The sequence below is a fragment of the Hipposideros armiger genome, unplaced genomic scaffold (genome assembly GCF_001890085.2).
Source record: "Hipposideros armiger isolate ML-2016 unplaced genomic scaffold, ASM189008v1 scaffold_1283, whole genome shotgun sequence".
Classification (NCBI taxonomy): Eukaryota; Metazoa; Chordata; class Mammalia; order Chiroptera; family Hipposideridae; genus Hipposideros; species Hipposideros armiger.
This window is the reverse complement of record NW_017732633.1, coordinates 188,492-203,494: the sequence shown is the minus strand read 5'-3', so window position 1 is coordinate 203,494 and position 15,003 is coordinate 188,492. Positions and strand designations below refer to the sequence as shown.

General features: G+C 38.7%; 1 protein-coding gene across 1 annotated transcript in view; it reads left to right on the top strand.

Moving 5' to 3' along the window:
- The window catches only part of LRP2 (LDL receptor related protein 2), a 242,363-nt gene that overhangs the window by 40,472 nt on the left and 186,888 nt on the right, over positions 1-15,003 (top strand). Inside the window, exons 2-3 of the mRNA XM_019633298.1 lie at positions 6,907-7,014; positions 8,876-8,998. Of these exons, the coding sequence (XP_019488843.1) occupies positions 6,907-7,014; positions 8,876-8,998 (231 nt within the window). The remainder of the gene's footprint in view (positions 1-6,906; positions 7,015-8,875; positions 8,999-15,003) is intronic.

Genomic DNA, 15,003 nt, shown 5'->3' with positions numbered 1-15,003 from the left:
CAGTGAAGCAACGTCCTCCACAACTAGACTGAAGAACAAAATGACAGCAACTTGTCTGTTCCCCTTCCCCCAATTCCCCAATTAAAAAAAAAATCTTAAAAAAAAAACCAAAGAAAAGGGAGAAGAGTAGCTTGATTAGAAAAGGTGGAAACTTAATTTCCCACTGGGAGGCCATTTTGATAGTGCATCACATTATTTTGCTGGCTTTTGACCATTGAAAACACACTTTCCAAATTATTAAGCAATTATTTAAGCAATCTTTGAGATCAACCGACTATCTTGAGCGCTGACTGAATTCTGTTGGTTGGGTGCTCAGAAACATTCAGCTTGGAGAGGATGGTGGAGAAAGAACACAAGGATAATTTTGGTGGCACCTGTAGAACCTGTTGGCCATTTACCCAGCAAGTGAAGCTGCTTTGGATCAGGCCTGGTGAAACTGGAGGGGCTGCAAGGTGAGGCCCATCTCTGCTGGCATCCTGCTCAGACCACCCACGAGCCTGCTCACTGAGTTCATGCTCTAGGCAGCGCTCTGGGGAATGAAATGGAGCCTCCATTTCTTTGGCCATTCAGATGGCCAAAGTCTGTGTCCTAGTCCAGACTGGCATCTATCCAGAGACCTTTAGTTTTAACACAGTTACTGACTTGTGATCTCTAAGGTTTCTCACTCTCAACCCACTTAATCATGCCATTTTGCTTGGTATTCAAGGCCCTTTATTCTCCATCTCCCCAGATTTGCTGTCCAGTACTCTACAGGAGGTTCTCTGAGCTTGGTCCATGGAGCCTGCTTGTCAGGCCTTCACCCATGCGAGGCTTGTCTCGAGTTGTTTGGACCCTACTACATACACAATGCCTGGTCCCTCCAGCTCGTGCACAAAAGCCCAGTGCAGTCCTGTTCTCCATCATAAAGGCATCTCTGATCATTCCAGTTTGCGATGTTAATTTTTTTCACCCTGAGACCAGTTGGTTCTTAATTATCTCTGCTGCTTATTTGGAACCAGATCATCTGCTGTCATATGGCACAGCTTTGGAGTCAGACTACCTAGATGTGCATCCCTGATCCACTGTTCACTAGCTGTGAGATTAGGTCAAGCCTGTTTCCTCATCTATGAAATTGGGCTATCAATATTATCTCACAGGATTGTTGTGAGGACAAATGAGATAATCTATGGAAAACTCTTAAAATACTTTTGGCACATAGTACATTCTGGGTGAACGAAAGCTATCATTTGTTTTGTAGGAAGTGGAAGGAAAAAGCGCATAGACTATGGAATCAGACAGGTCCGGGGTCTGAATCAGACCCTGACATTTTCTACCCCTGTGATCCTGGGGGAAGTTTATTAATATCCCTGAGGTTCAATTTCCCCTTCTATTAAATAAGTAGAAATCCCACTTCGTAACATTTCTAAGAGGATCCAATGGATATGTATAGAGGTTTACATATGGTCGAACACATAGCAGGTTCTTAATATACAGCAGCTATTGTTGCGTGGCTATTTAATTTATAATGTATAAATAAATTTGTAAGCTCTATAAAAAGGACCATGTAGCTTTCTTTGTTTCTTCCACAAACCCTAGAACAATGCTTTGCACATAGTAGGTATGATTTTTTTGTGGTTGTAGTGAATCTTACATCATATTCTTTTGGTCCTTTTTATTTTTTAATTGCAGTTAAATAATGTGTGTACACAATCATTCATCAACTGGCTTTGTGGGTTTTGCCACAAAGTCTTTGAGTTCTTGAAATGTTCTCCTACTGTTTTTTTGCTCTATCAAAAACCATCTGGGTTCTGAAACCATAATTCAGAAAAAGCAGTCAACTCAGGGGTTTGTAAACTGGGCTTAAAAAAAAAAAAGAAAAAGAATTCTGGCCACCTATTTGGTGATCTGTTATAAACCCAGGCAGATAAAATATTGCCCAGAAAGAGTAGTAGGTTTGTTTGCTGTGCATGTCTTGTTTCAGTTCAATCAATTGAGTCCTTGACTGTTCCACCGGTTGACATTCTGCAGAGCAGGGGCTTCCACACAATATGTTACTCTTGGCTGTCAGGGCTGCAGTGTGAAGTTTTGGAAATGAGTAAGCGACTAAATCTTCAAAAGCGACTGGTCCTGGTAGTGTGGATAAGGTGTGAGAATAGTAGTAAATCATCACCCAACTTATAAACATCGTATGTATATCAATACAAAGAGAATAAAAATAAAGAACAGAAAAAAAATGAAGTAAAATTATATGTGAATTAAGCAATTGCCTCTGAAGTTTATTTGTTTCTTTGAGTTCAGTGAAATAGGACTATTGGTCATCTGGTTTTACATGTTTTTAGAAAGAACACATGTACCTCCTCAGGTAGACCAAGTGTCTGGAAGGACCAGCACATGTTAAGAGGATCTAGCAGGAAAATAGGATTTGCCACAGAAATGACCTTCCCCTGTTAACTCTGGACAATGTTCCATTGACTGTGACTTGCATTTTTCTTCTAAGGAGAGAATTCATGAGCCGGAAAAGAAACTTACAAGAAAAGCGTAGAAGGATGAGACTGTTATTAATATGGCTCAATATTTTTCTCTCTTTTTTTAAACTTCTGGATATTCCTCTTATTTTACATTAGTCCAGATTTCACTTTTCTTTGTATGGATTTGGATTTAAGATGGTAAACTCCAATTTAGTCTCATTTTTTGCCCCGATTTTTTTTTTTTTTTTAGATTTTATTGGGGAATTGGGGAAGGGGAGCAGCCAAGTTGTCCTTAGATCTCAGTTATGGAGGGCACAGCTCCAAGTCCAGTCGCCATCTGGCTGCCCGTAGGCAGCTCACGGCCTCTCAGCTCAAGGTGCTGTGAGCCATCCTGCTACTTGTTGGCAGCTCAGCGGCAGCTCACTGGCCATGTGGGAATCGAACCAGCGACCCTGTTGCTCAGAGGTCGCGCTCTTAACCAACTGAGCCACATGGCTGTCTCCCGCCCTGATGGTTTTTTATATCTCTGATATATAATGATCCCAACAAAATGAATCTCACAAAGAGGAATCTTCATTACCTGATGAATATGCATTGGCTATCCCACATGTGCCCAGTGAAGGATACAGAAGTGGTGTTTTCAATCCAGTGTTGTTCTTCATCTGAGAAAAACAAATGGCTTATTCCTTCCTCTAGGCATTACCTGTTACTCTTAATACCATATTCTTAGTCCAACACTTAGATCACAAAGCTTGGGATATGGCTATTTATGAAGAAAGGATTACTCTTGTTTTTTTTTCTCCTTCTTGGGGCCCTACAAGGTTGGAAAATAAGTTTATCCTTAGGTCTTATATGATTTTTTTCGAAGAGATTGAAACTTTGATTGTTCTGTGTTGCTTTTGATTGTTGTGAATTTTCCTGTGCCGAAGAGTTTTTATGTGCAATGTTGATTGCCAAATTAGACTACTAGTTTCCAACTGAATTATATGAGCATATGATATGGCTTCCACACCAGCCTAATTAATGAATTCAGTTAATGTCGATAGCAACTTCAGGAAAAAGTCAAATTTTTACATATTTGTTCTTGAGTGTGGTGGAATAATCTCCCCCCCCCCCCTCTTTTTGGCGAAAGGGAAAATGGAGCAGTGGTCAGTATAGCATGGATGCTGCAACCAGAACTGCCAGGTCCAAATCCTTGCTTTGCATATATTTGCTGTTTGAGCTTAGGCAGTTACTGAACTGCTCTGTGCCTCAATTTCTTCATTTATAAAATGTTCGTAATAATAGCATCTGTTCCATAGGGTTGTTATGAGGATTAAATGACTTAAAGTTGGCAAAGTGCTTGGAACAATGCATGCATTTATGCACCGCATGTGTATTTTTTTCACCTTTGCACCATCTATTTTGATTCTTGGGAAAGGCTAGTGCTGGGAAGTAAGGTGTCCATTTGATTCTAATGGCTCCTTGTCAAATAAAAATCTGGTTCTTAACAAAAGGTTTGTATTTCAGCAAGTGTTACGATGTTTTTTTCCTTGATTTTTCCTAGAGGAAAAATATTTTTAAGTTATAAAAGTTATTTTTTTGCAAAGCTACCTCTTGGTTAAAACTGAATTGGTTGGTTATGGATGTTTAGACACCATTTGTTGAAAAAAGTTTTAAATTTTGCTCTATTTAGATTTTTTTCTGCCATAAACTGAGTGTTTGGCTCCAGTGTATGAAATTCCCCCTCCCATTTTTTTGGACTTCAAGTTATTAAACAATCAAGTGTAGATAATATCTAGTATCTTTTAGAGGGGTTGTGAGTAAAAGCTACAAGCTTAAAACATTGAGAAAATAAGGTGAATACAGACCAATTGAAATCAGGGGCACCTGCAGTTGTTATCAGACCAGATCTAGACCTATTCACCAGCAGCTTGTTTGTAAACAGCACCTTTCCCTTTATAATAGAATGAATGACAGGCTTCTGACACCAGTGGAGCATTTTGGTTGATTGCTAAGAGGTCAAACAGCAATGATAGAGTATCCGTTTGTTTTTTCTGGATAGATATTTCCAAACAATAGTCATTTGGGAGTTATAGCAGGCATGTAAGTTAATATTGAAAAGGTGAATTTGACAAATGAATTATCATGGATATGTTGATAAATTGAGTAAATCGGGTTTGATATATTACTTTAGATAACTGAGTGTTTGGGAGATCAAATGTGAAAAGCACTAATTCTAAAGAGTTACTTAATTGCAAAATTTCCCCTACCAGTTACATGTTTTTATGTGAGTGATTTTTAAATAACTGGCTTTGAAGTACTTAAAAAAAATGTCTATTGGGTGTCTTTTTTGTGGTTTTTTTTTTTCATGACGTGTTTACCTTCGTATTTTAGCGAAAACAACAAACCTCAAAATTTGACTTGTAAGAAAAGTTGCTTAAGGAATAGTACTAAATATATGTGTTTTCAAAACAGGCAATATATTGTTTTGAGAATTTACTTCTGTATACTTAGTTTCTAAGTTTATGCTTTTCTTTTCCCCTATAGCAGTATGAAGGAAGCTCTTTGTGAGGGGACTGATCTTTAGATTGTTATAATTTTTCAACCAGAAGTTATTAGATACTAAGGGAGACAAATGTACTGAACTTTCAAATGTAATATGTTGGATTATAACAATAGACCTAATTGATAAAAGTGATTTAATAAATGTTGTGTTAATAGCTAAACCTCCAAAGCCCCTAATCTCCCATGGAAATATTGCTTTGTAGAACAAAATCCAATGAGAAGTTCTGGGATTCCAGAGTGAATTTGTACATTCCTTAGGGGCATTTTTGCAAGGGAGGTTGTTGTGTTTTAAAGGTAGTTGATAAGAGACCTGCACCACCAACCCCAGACCTGCACCACCAACCACCATCATGCATTAGTCTATAGAAGGTATTTGGGTGTACGTATTCCTGTACCACTCGGTACCACCATTTAGCCAAGGGAAGTTTCTGACCATTTGCAGCATACATTATAAATCAGGATGTCACTACCAGACAATCAGATTTGAGCATTCCATGAACAAAGTAGCCTATATCCCCTAGGAATAGATCACTTAACTATGTTTATGTCATGCTGTTGATATGCCTGCATTTAGACAAGTCAGGATAGCACATTGTTTATTTATTTTAGGAGTAGGTAATTGGTCTGTATATTTACCTAATTTGGGGTTAATTAGCCAAAAATTGAAATGAGTAATTTAGCATGAGTGCTTAAACACATGAGGAAAATACAGTTATTCTTCTAACCCCCAAATTGCTTCTCTACCGTCTTGGGTTTGTGGAAATAATTTTGAGTCTTCTCCAAGTTGGGCTGGTGTTGGCTGCTCTCTTTAAAAAACTTTCTACTTGGCACATAATGCATGAGGAGATCACTGGTCAGATATTTGGGGGAAACTCAGAGAATTTCCAACTCCTAAATTAGTGTCCTGGGGAGAACCAGGAAAACCAAAGGATATATTGGTTAAATGAAATGAACTGCTTAAGTTAGAGTCTCTTTCTGGCATCACTAGGGGATAATCACTGCCACTTGGGAATGTGGCAACTTTTGGAGCCACGTTTGTACACTCTGTTGTCTACAGAGATTTTTTTTTTGTCTTTTTAATTTTTTAAATGAGATGAGCTTACAGACGTTGCATCTTACAAATTTGTTAAAAAACAAAAGCTAAAATATTTGTCTGAGTGTAAGAATGAGGGACCATAAATTGCCATCTATGATTTAGTAACAAGAAGGCACTTTAAGAAAAATATAGGGTGAGGAACTGAAAATAGCACAGTCAAGCAAATGAAAAGTTACTCATGATGTTATCAATCAGAGATAACCACTGTTAACATTTTGATCTTTTTCTACGCTTCTCCCCCCACCCCCCACCGTGACTGTCATAGGGAAAATTTTGCATTCTTGTCTTTGTTACATTATATTATAAATATTTCTTTTAATCATTTAGCAGTTCTTCATAATGATTTTATGAGTTCTTAATATGTCAATATATAGATATAAGAAAATTTAATCCTTTTCCTATTATTGGATATCTAGGAGGTTTGCAGTTTCCTTTATTATAAATAATAAAGTGATAAAAATCTCTAGTTCCTTAGAAGAAAATACCTATAGTAAAAGTACTAAGGTAAAGAGAAAGCGCTTTAAAAAAACTAAGATCTATGTCAAATTGCTTCTCAGATTGGTTGCTTACATCAAGGCACACTGTGGTCATCAACTGTGTATGAAAATGACCTTTTTTCTGTAGACCCCGCAACAGAGAATTTAATCATTACACAAATATTTCCCTAATTTATAAAATAATATATATTCCTTTCATTACTAATTAGTTGAATAATTTTTCATTTTTATTAAAAATTTGTATTCTGTGAAATATCTGTGTGGCACAGTTTTTTTTCCCCTTTTTTTAACTGGTTTTCTGTTGCTTGTGGGGTTGCAGAGTGTGACAGTGAGCATTTTCGCTGTGAAGATGGGCACTGTATTCCTGCCTCCTGGAGGTGTGATGGGACCAAAGACTGTTTGGATGACTCCGATGAAATTGGCTGCCGTAAGTTGGGAGGGGCCAGGCTAAGCTCTGTTTTTAGTAACGTAAGTGCTTCATAGTGATTTCAGCTGTAACAAAAAGAGTTGTGTCTTTAGTGATAGATTCAGGACTGGGCATAAATCTTTTGAGATTTGTGTGGTTGAATAAAGGACTGATGGTATTAGTAATTGTTTCACTCCCCTTTCAGGAAGGGTTCAGTTCACATCAGTTTCTATTTTACCTGTAATCCCATGACCTTGATAAGGAAACAAATTTGTGAGTGGTTTTCTGAAGCCTATAACTATTTCAGGTTATTCGCCCTGGAAATTTTGTGAACCAATAAGAACAAACAAAAAATAATGTTATTTGAACTGCTGTGATTTGTAACTACAGAGTCTGTTTTAATATAAAGGATGTAGTATAATTTGTGTGAATTACCTTAAACTATATGGTGTGTGTGTGTGTGTGTGTGTGTGTGTATATATATATATATATATATATATATATATATATTCTAATTTATAAAAAATTAGAGTTAAAAACATGATAATATTGTAAAGCCCCAAATTAACTAATTATAAAACCACTTTAACATATGTTTCTTCATTCAGTTTTCTCAACAATATTCTGAGGTAGGATTCAGGTTAGGGAACTGAGGCTTAGAGAAGTTAAGTCATGTATTCAAGGTCCCCCAACTGGTGCACCAATCCCAACCCTACCATCCATTGCTTTCCCATTATGCCCATTTGCCATAGATATCTGTCACACTCATGCAATTTCATTCATGCTGATAAGAGTTATCATCCAAAAATCAGGAAAGCAGGTGAAAAAATAATTTTGTGTTGAATTGTTGACCACACTGTGGCACAACGGAACATGAAACTTTGTTGTAATGTTTGGATGACAAAGCATTTGAGAATGAGAGGAAGGGTGGAGAGTAGATCCTATATAGTTTCTCAAACTCTCATGCACAAATGGGTCACCTGGGGAGCTTGCTAAAGTATAGATTTGGATTCTGTGTGTTTGAGGTGGTTTCTGAGATTCTGCATTTCTGAAGACTCCCAGGTTATGTTGATGCTGCTGGTCTGTGAACCACAGTTTGAGGAAGGAAGTAGTTCTATTTGTAGAGATATAATCTACAAATTATGTAGGTTCCATCTGTTTGTCTTCTTTGGGCTTACTGAGTTCATTTTAGGTTAAACAGTAGGAGCAAAAAGGCAAGAGCAGTATATTTTGGGATAAAGGAATGAATGAACAACTACACCAACAACTCTTCAGAGATTGTTATCATATTTCCGTATTTTATAACAATGATCATAAAAAGTGACAGCAACTAACATTATATGGTACTTTCACGTACATCATCTAACTTATTTTTAATAGCAAACTATGAAATAAGTGATTCCATTTTATGTTGCATACACTGAGACTCAGAGAACCTGCCAAAGATTCTAAAGCAAGTAAATGATAGAAATAATAGTTATTTGACTCTGGGTCTTCTTTTTCAAATCTCCTGTGTTTTCCAATTCATCACGGTGCTTTACTATTAGTTATCACAAAACATTTCAAATAATTTAATAATAACTCATGGTTAACTTTTACTTAAATTAAAATTTTAGTCTAATACTTTTTGTATGTGTGTTTGGGCTGTTTTATTTTCTGTATTTTTGTATTGATTTCGGTCATCAGTTTGTTGTGATGCCATTGCTGAGGTTACTTGACAGTAAACTTTGATTAGAGTCCGCAGACTCTAGTATAGGGTTCTGTACTATTTGTCATCAAATATATTAAGCAGAGTTGACACATGTTCTTTTGAGATAAGCATTGCTTGTTGTTATGATAGGGTGGATGTTTGCCTTCATGGTCCTTTTCTGGTTTGTTTTAGCTCACGTTTCTTGCCACCCGGGCTATTTCCAGTGTCAGAGCAAAGAGCTATGCATCCCTAGCTCTTGGGTGTGTGACGATGAGCAGGACTGTGAGGATGGCTCAGATGAACATCAGCATTGCCGTAAGTGTTTGTAGAGAAAGCTCACTTTGGTCCTTTGGACACCTAAAATTTAACCTGGTACAAATACAAAACACAATGGGGTGATTCCCTTTAAATGCTGAGTTGGGCCTTAAACAACAATGGAACCTGTGCCAGGAATCTCACTCAGGTTAGATGGTATTACAAGTATGAATGTGCTGAAGAAGTATAAATATACCCCAGCAATTTGGAAATGGGATAGGCTCCCAGTCTTTAATTTGGATTACTATTATTTTTTTAAAGATTTTATTTGGGAATTGGGTAAGGGGAGGAGTGTTGGGGAATTGGGGAAGGGGAACAGCCAAGTTGTTGTCCTTCAGTCTTACTTGTGGAGGATGCAGCCAGCTCAGTTCCAAGTCCAGTCTCCATCCGACCACCCTTCTGCAGTTCGCGGCCACTCAGCTCAAGGTGCTATGTTCAATTTTAGTTGCGGGTGAGCGTAGTCCATATCCCATGCAGGAGTCGAACCGACAACCTTGTTGTTAGGAGCATGTTCTCTCACCAGCTGAGCCATCCTGCCACCTGTTGGAAGCTTAGCAGCAGCTTGACTCGAGCGCAGCTCACTGGCCCACGTGGGAATCAAACCAGCGATGCTGTTGCTCAGAGCTCGCGCTCTTAACCAACTGAGCAACTTGGCCAACCCTAATTTGGATTATGTTACTTAAGAAAGAAACAAAGCGTTTAATGGTATTATAGGTGGGGTCTTCATTTGTGTGGTTGGCATTTGGATGAGTCCATTTGTTCTGTGATGTGCACTCTACTTTCACACCTTCCTCCCATTTTGCCCCAGTATTAAACTCTCTTCATTTTGACTCAGTGGAGCAAGTAGGTAGGTCCATTGGAGGCGTTGTTGGTGGTTGCTTCAGTGACTGCTGCTACAGCCACCATAGGACGAGTGGCCACAAGAAAGAAAATAATACTAATGAAGATGACTAGAGCAAGTGCAGCATTCCTGGATGTTGAGGGGGTTCAGGGCAGTAACCTGTAACCTGGAAGAAGCCCTTAGAGTCTAATTTCTTTGGGGTCAAACTGGAAAAGAGAGTTTTATTGGACTTGAAAATAATTTTGGATGGAAGAGTAATCTTGGGTTAATATAAGTTACCAAGATGTGAGAAATATGTCCATCATACTATCATTTCTTTGCTTTATTAAGGATATTTGTATAATTTATAATCATTCTTGTATCAATGGAGATGTTTTTGGCTGTAAAGAATGAAAAATGTAACATCTCGTGTACAAGAAGCCTAAATGCAGGGTTGTTCCAGGGTTCATTAATTCTTGGCTCAATAACATTATTTGATTTTTCTCCTACTTTTTTTGCTCTGCCATCTTTAGCCTATTGGCTTTTCGTTTTTACATGGAAGTGGCAGAGGTCCCAAAATTTACATCCCCCTCATTCAACGTCTAGAAGAGGGAACATCAACATTCTTTTAGGTTTTTTTTTTTTTTAAATAAGCGAAACTCACCCCCTGCACCCTCAAGAAACAAACCTCAAAAGTTTTCAGCAAGTCTGGGTTGGACCAATGTAGAAGTTGGAGAGAAGAGGTCAGGCCATAATGAACCACGTCAGGTTCTTGACGCTGATTTTCCTCTATGAGAGGAAAGGTGATCAGAGTCCAGTTCTGGTCAGTGTGTGGCATTCGCCTTTAAGCCTTACCACATTCTGCTCCATTAAATGCACATCCCACAAATCACGGACATTTGTCATCTCTCTGTTCTGGCTTTAAGATGTCAGATAAGATCCTTTTGGCTTTTTCACATACTCATTGTCTACAAAGATCAAAGAAGAAACAGATGTTTTTGATGGCTACTTCATGTAGGACCTTGTTTAGTCATTAGATGACTAACAATGAAGATTTCATGGCCTTCAGTAGTTCCTGGATGCATTTATAAAAGATTGGACTTTAGCCCAGGACTTTTGAGTCCAGTATTGAGTGTGAATTCTTTTCAGTCAGGCCACTAGATGTCAAGGGTCTTTTTTTTTTTTTTTAAAGATTTTATTGGGGAATTTGGGGAGGGGAACAGCACTGGGGAATTGGGGGAAGGGAAACAGACAAGTTGCTATTCTGTTGTTCTTCATTCTAGTTGTGGAGGATGTCGCTTCACTGGCCCATGTTGGTATTATCATTGAGCTCTTCCCGGATGAAGCAGATCAGTTGCCGGCCATTGGACAGCCGCTCACAGCGGCTCTTGGCCACTCACGCTGGCTGCTGGCCACACACGGTAGCTTATGGCAGCCCACTGCAGCAGGGACTGCAGCCTATGCCGTCGCCAGTGACTCACAGCAGCCCAGCTCCAGGTCGAGCTGTTGTTCAGCATCTTAGCTGTAGAGGGCGCAGTGTCACTGGCCCTCATGTGGGATCTAAACTGGAGCACTGCTGTCAGAGCTGGTGTCCCAAACCAGCTCTTAACCAGTGTGCCACTCGGCTGGCCCATGTCAAGGGTCTTTTGAGGAAGAGAATAGAAATTCTTAAAATACCCCTGAGTTCGACTTTGGTTTAAACCTAAAAGGAAGACTGTATAATTAAACAGGCCATTAGGGCTTGTCAGCATTGATCACGGGGTCTGCCAGCAACAAAGGGATGGTGATCCTCGGGACAACATGGTTAAGGGGAAACCAGCAAACTATGTAAGGCTGTGGAGGTTGATAGTGGTGACAAATGACAGTCCTGAGGGAGGCATGGACGGGAGCTAATCAAGGCCAAATGGGGCATATCCAGATCAGTTTCAGTTATGTGTCAGGATTGAGGTGGAGCAGCAAAAGGCAACTACGAGATCTGAACCAGGGAGATGGGGGATGGCAGTTTAGAAGTACTGAAGGAAGGAAGGGAGGAAAAATGCCAGGAAAAAAATCTTTGTTTCTAGGAAGTCAGTCTGGGCTATGATATTCTCTGGCTGGCCTCTCAAAGGTCCTAGGGGAAAGATGGGGTGACCTGCAGATAGCAGGTACTTGGTGGGAACAGGATGGGGCTAGATGGTGAATCTCTGAAGAGCAGTGAGTATGCTTTATTCAACTCGCATCCCTAAAGCCTGGCATTTTGTCTGGGAGATAGTAGGTGCTTGATAAATGGATTCTGAATGTATGAATGGTGGTTTACTTATCTTTTGGCTGGATATGCCACTTTGGCTCTATTGTCCCTTGCTCCCCACACAGAGTTGGAAGAAAACTGAGCTGTAGATTATAATACAAAGTGTGGTGGATGACCTCTTGCTAATAATAATACTTGATAGTGGGGATGGAAACTACTAAGGGCAACTGCTTCAGGAAAGAGACTGGAGGTAACTTTATAGCAATAATTTATAAGCAATGTTACATACCATTTTAAATGAGTGTGGATTTCCTAAGGTAACTCTTGCATTGTTTAATGATATAAAAGTCTTCGTTAGACATCCTTTAACCACAGACAGAATATGCCAATACTGTGTTCACTAAGGTCGCCAGAGAATTCCTGATTGTCAAATAGAGTGGGCACTTTTTCTCCCTCATCATACTGGATGGACTTTTCTATTGTGCTTGACTCGGGTGATCACTCCTTCTTCTTGACACTACACCATGGCTTCCATGACTTTCCACTGTCCTGGCTTTCTTCTTAACTGCTTTGATTATTCCATTTTGTTATTTTCTTCTATCCAGCCCTGGAGTATTGATGTTGCTCGGAGTCTGACATTCACAGCTCTTCTCATGCTATATGCTTTTCCAGGACAATTTCAATCATTCTCATGATTTCAATAACCCTCTATGGGCTGATGACATACAAATCTATGCTTAGGACCCAGGTTTCTTGTCTACACTTCCGTCTTGTATATTCAACTGCCTGTTGGACATCTCCAATATGCCTTAAATTCAAGGTGTCCCAACTTGAATTAATCATCTCCCTCCTTGAACTGTTTTTTTTTAAAAAATATTTGCTGGTCTACATGTATTATCTTTATTATAGAAATAACATTAACCACTATACGGTACTAGCAGAAAATGCAAAATTTGTTTCAAACTATCCAACATAGGCAGATTGAGGCTGCTTTCCTTGTTAATCTAGAATTTCATGAAACATGTTATTAAATGAAAGAGAAAGAAGATTGTAGATGATATTAAGGATGTAATCATTAAGCATGAAAATGATATCACAATCCCCTAGGCACCCAAGCCAGAAACTTGGACGCTATTCTTGATTCTTTTCTCTCTTTCCCTGTCCATATTTAATCATTCCTGTCTAATTCGCCTTATATGCATCTCTAAAGGTAATCTCTTTCCCATTTATGCCACCATCTCTTATCTGGGTGACTGCAGCAGCCTCTGGACCAGCCTCCCTGCCTCCAGTTCTGTGCTTCCTCAGGTTCTCGCTGACACCAATGTTGGAACAATCTAACAAACCCTTCGGTAGCTCTCTATCACCTCAAAAAGAAAACTCCCAACTCTTTAACACGGGTTACAGTGGCCTCTAAGACCTGGTCGGTTCTTATTTTTCCATGTCTATCACTTGTCATTTCTGCCTTGAAGTGGCCATTTGCGGCCATCTGCGGCCATAGCAGTGCTTGTAGCTCCCTTGGGCATATCATGAAGAGTGCCTGGCTTTTGCCTCCTTGCTTGCTGCCTGAATGCTCATTGCTAGATGGACCTTCTTTCTTTTGGTTTCGCTAACTGCTGCTTCTTCTAAGGACCCACGTGAAGTGTTCCTCCTCAAGGAAGCTCTCCCTGTCCCTGCTCCCAGCCCAGAGTGAATTAGGCACCCTGTCCTGATGCTTTTATACTTTTTTTTTTTTTTTTTAGCTGAGCCATCCTGCCACCTGTTGGCAGCTCAGCGGCAACTCAGCTTGGGTCGGGAATCGAACCGCTGTTGCTCAGAGCTCACACTCTTGAGCGAGCTCTTAACCAACTGAGCCACTCGGCTGGCCCCTGATGCTTTCATAATTCCCTGTGTGCCTATAATTCACTTTCAGAATTTTTTTCTAATTCTTTCTAAAGTCTCCCCCAGAAACCTGTGAGCTCTTTGAGGGTTGATATTGTGCCTTATACATCTTTATATTCCCATTGCTGCTGTACTTTGTGGCATTTAATAGGCCCTCAACAGATATTTGTGTAATAATGAATAAGTGAATCCAGGCATTAGATTGGTTGATGGAACTAAATAATTTTAATTTGTCATTTCTCTATGTTCGAATGAACAGTTCCTTTGGAAATCTTTTGAAATCTGAAGCACAAAATATAGAATGATTTGGGCTTGAGTTTAAGAAGAAAACAAATGGGCTGTCATCAGCTCTCTGAAGGCCTCTGAACTCGGGGAAACAATATGTTTTGGCAAGTTAAATAAAATCAGGATCTGAATTATTCTGTTAAAAACTTGGATAGAGGAAGAACAAATAAATGAATTGTTTATTGTGTATCATAAAATAAAAGAAGACAGCCAAGATAATTAAAATAATATTGGCAATTGTAGTTTCTGTTCATATTTTGTTTAAGACTACTTTCCTTTTTAGGAAAGAAAGAAAGCTCTTTAATTTTATGTGGAAATTGGCAATATATACTTAAATAAGTTATATGGGAATTTAATAAATACTACCACTCAGGAAATATTAATCTTTTTAATCTTATTCACATTAAGTTGTGTCTGTCATGGGCAGAATTCAGACATTTAAATGACTTCTAGAAAATTTGATCTATTCTACTTTTATTAATAGAAGTAAAATTTAACCCACAGATATCAAATACCAGGAGAAGATATTAAATTATACTAACAAAGTGTCAGAAATAGGCTGAGTAGAAAAGTTTTCTTTGCTATTCAGGAATTACATGACACGTTCATAATGAAACCATTATATTAAACAGAAAGAAGGAACAAGATGACAACAAAGTATAATCGATTAAGGGCAGTAATTACTGTTAATTTTTTTAAAATTATTTTTTATTGTGAAATACACATTTTTTAGAATTAGTTTCAGCTGTACAACACAGTGCAATAGTTATACTTTTTACCCCTCGAGGTGACAAC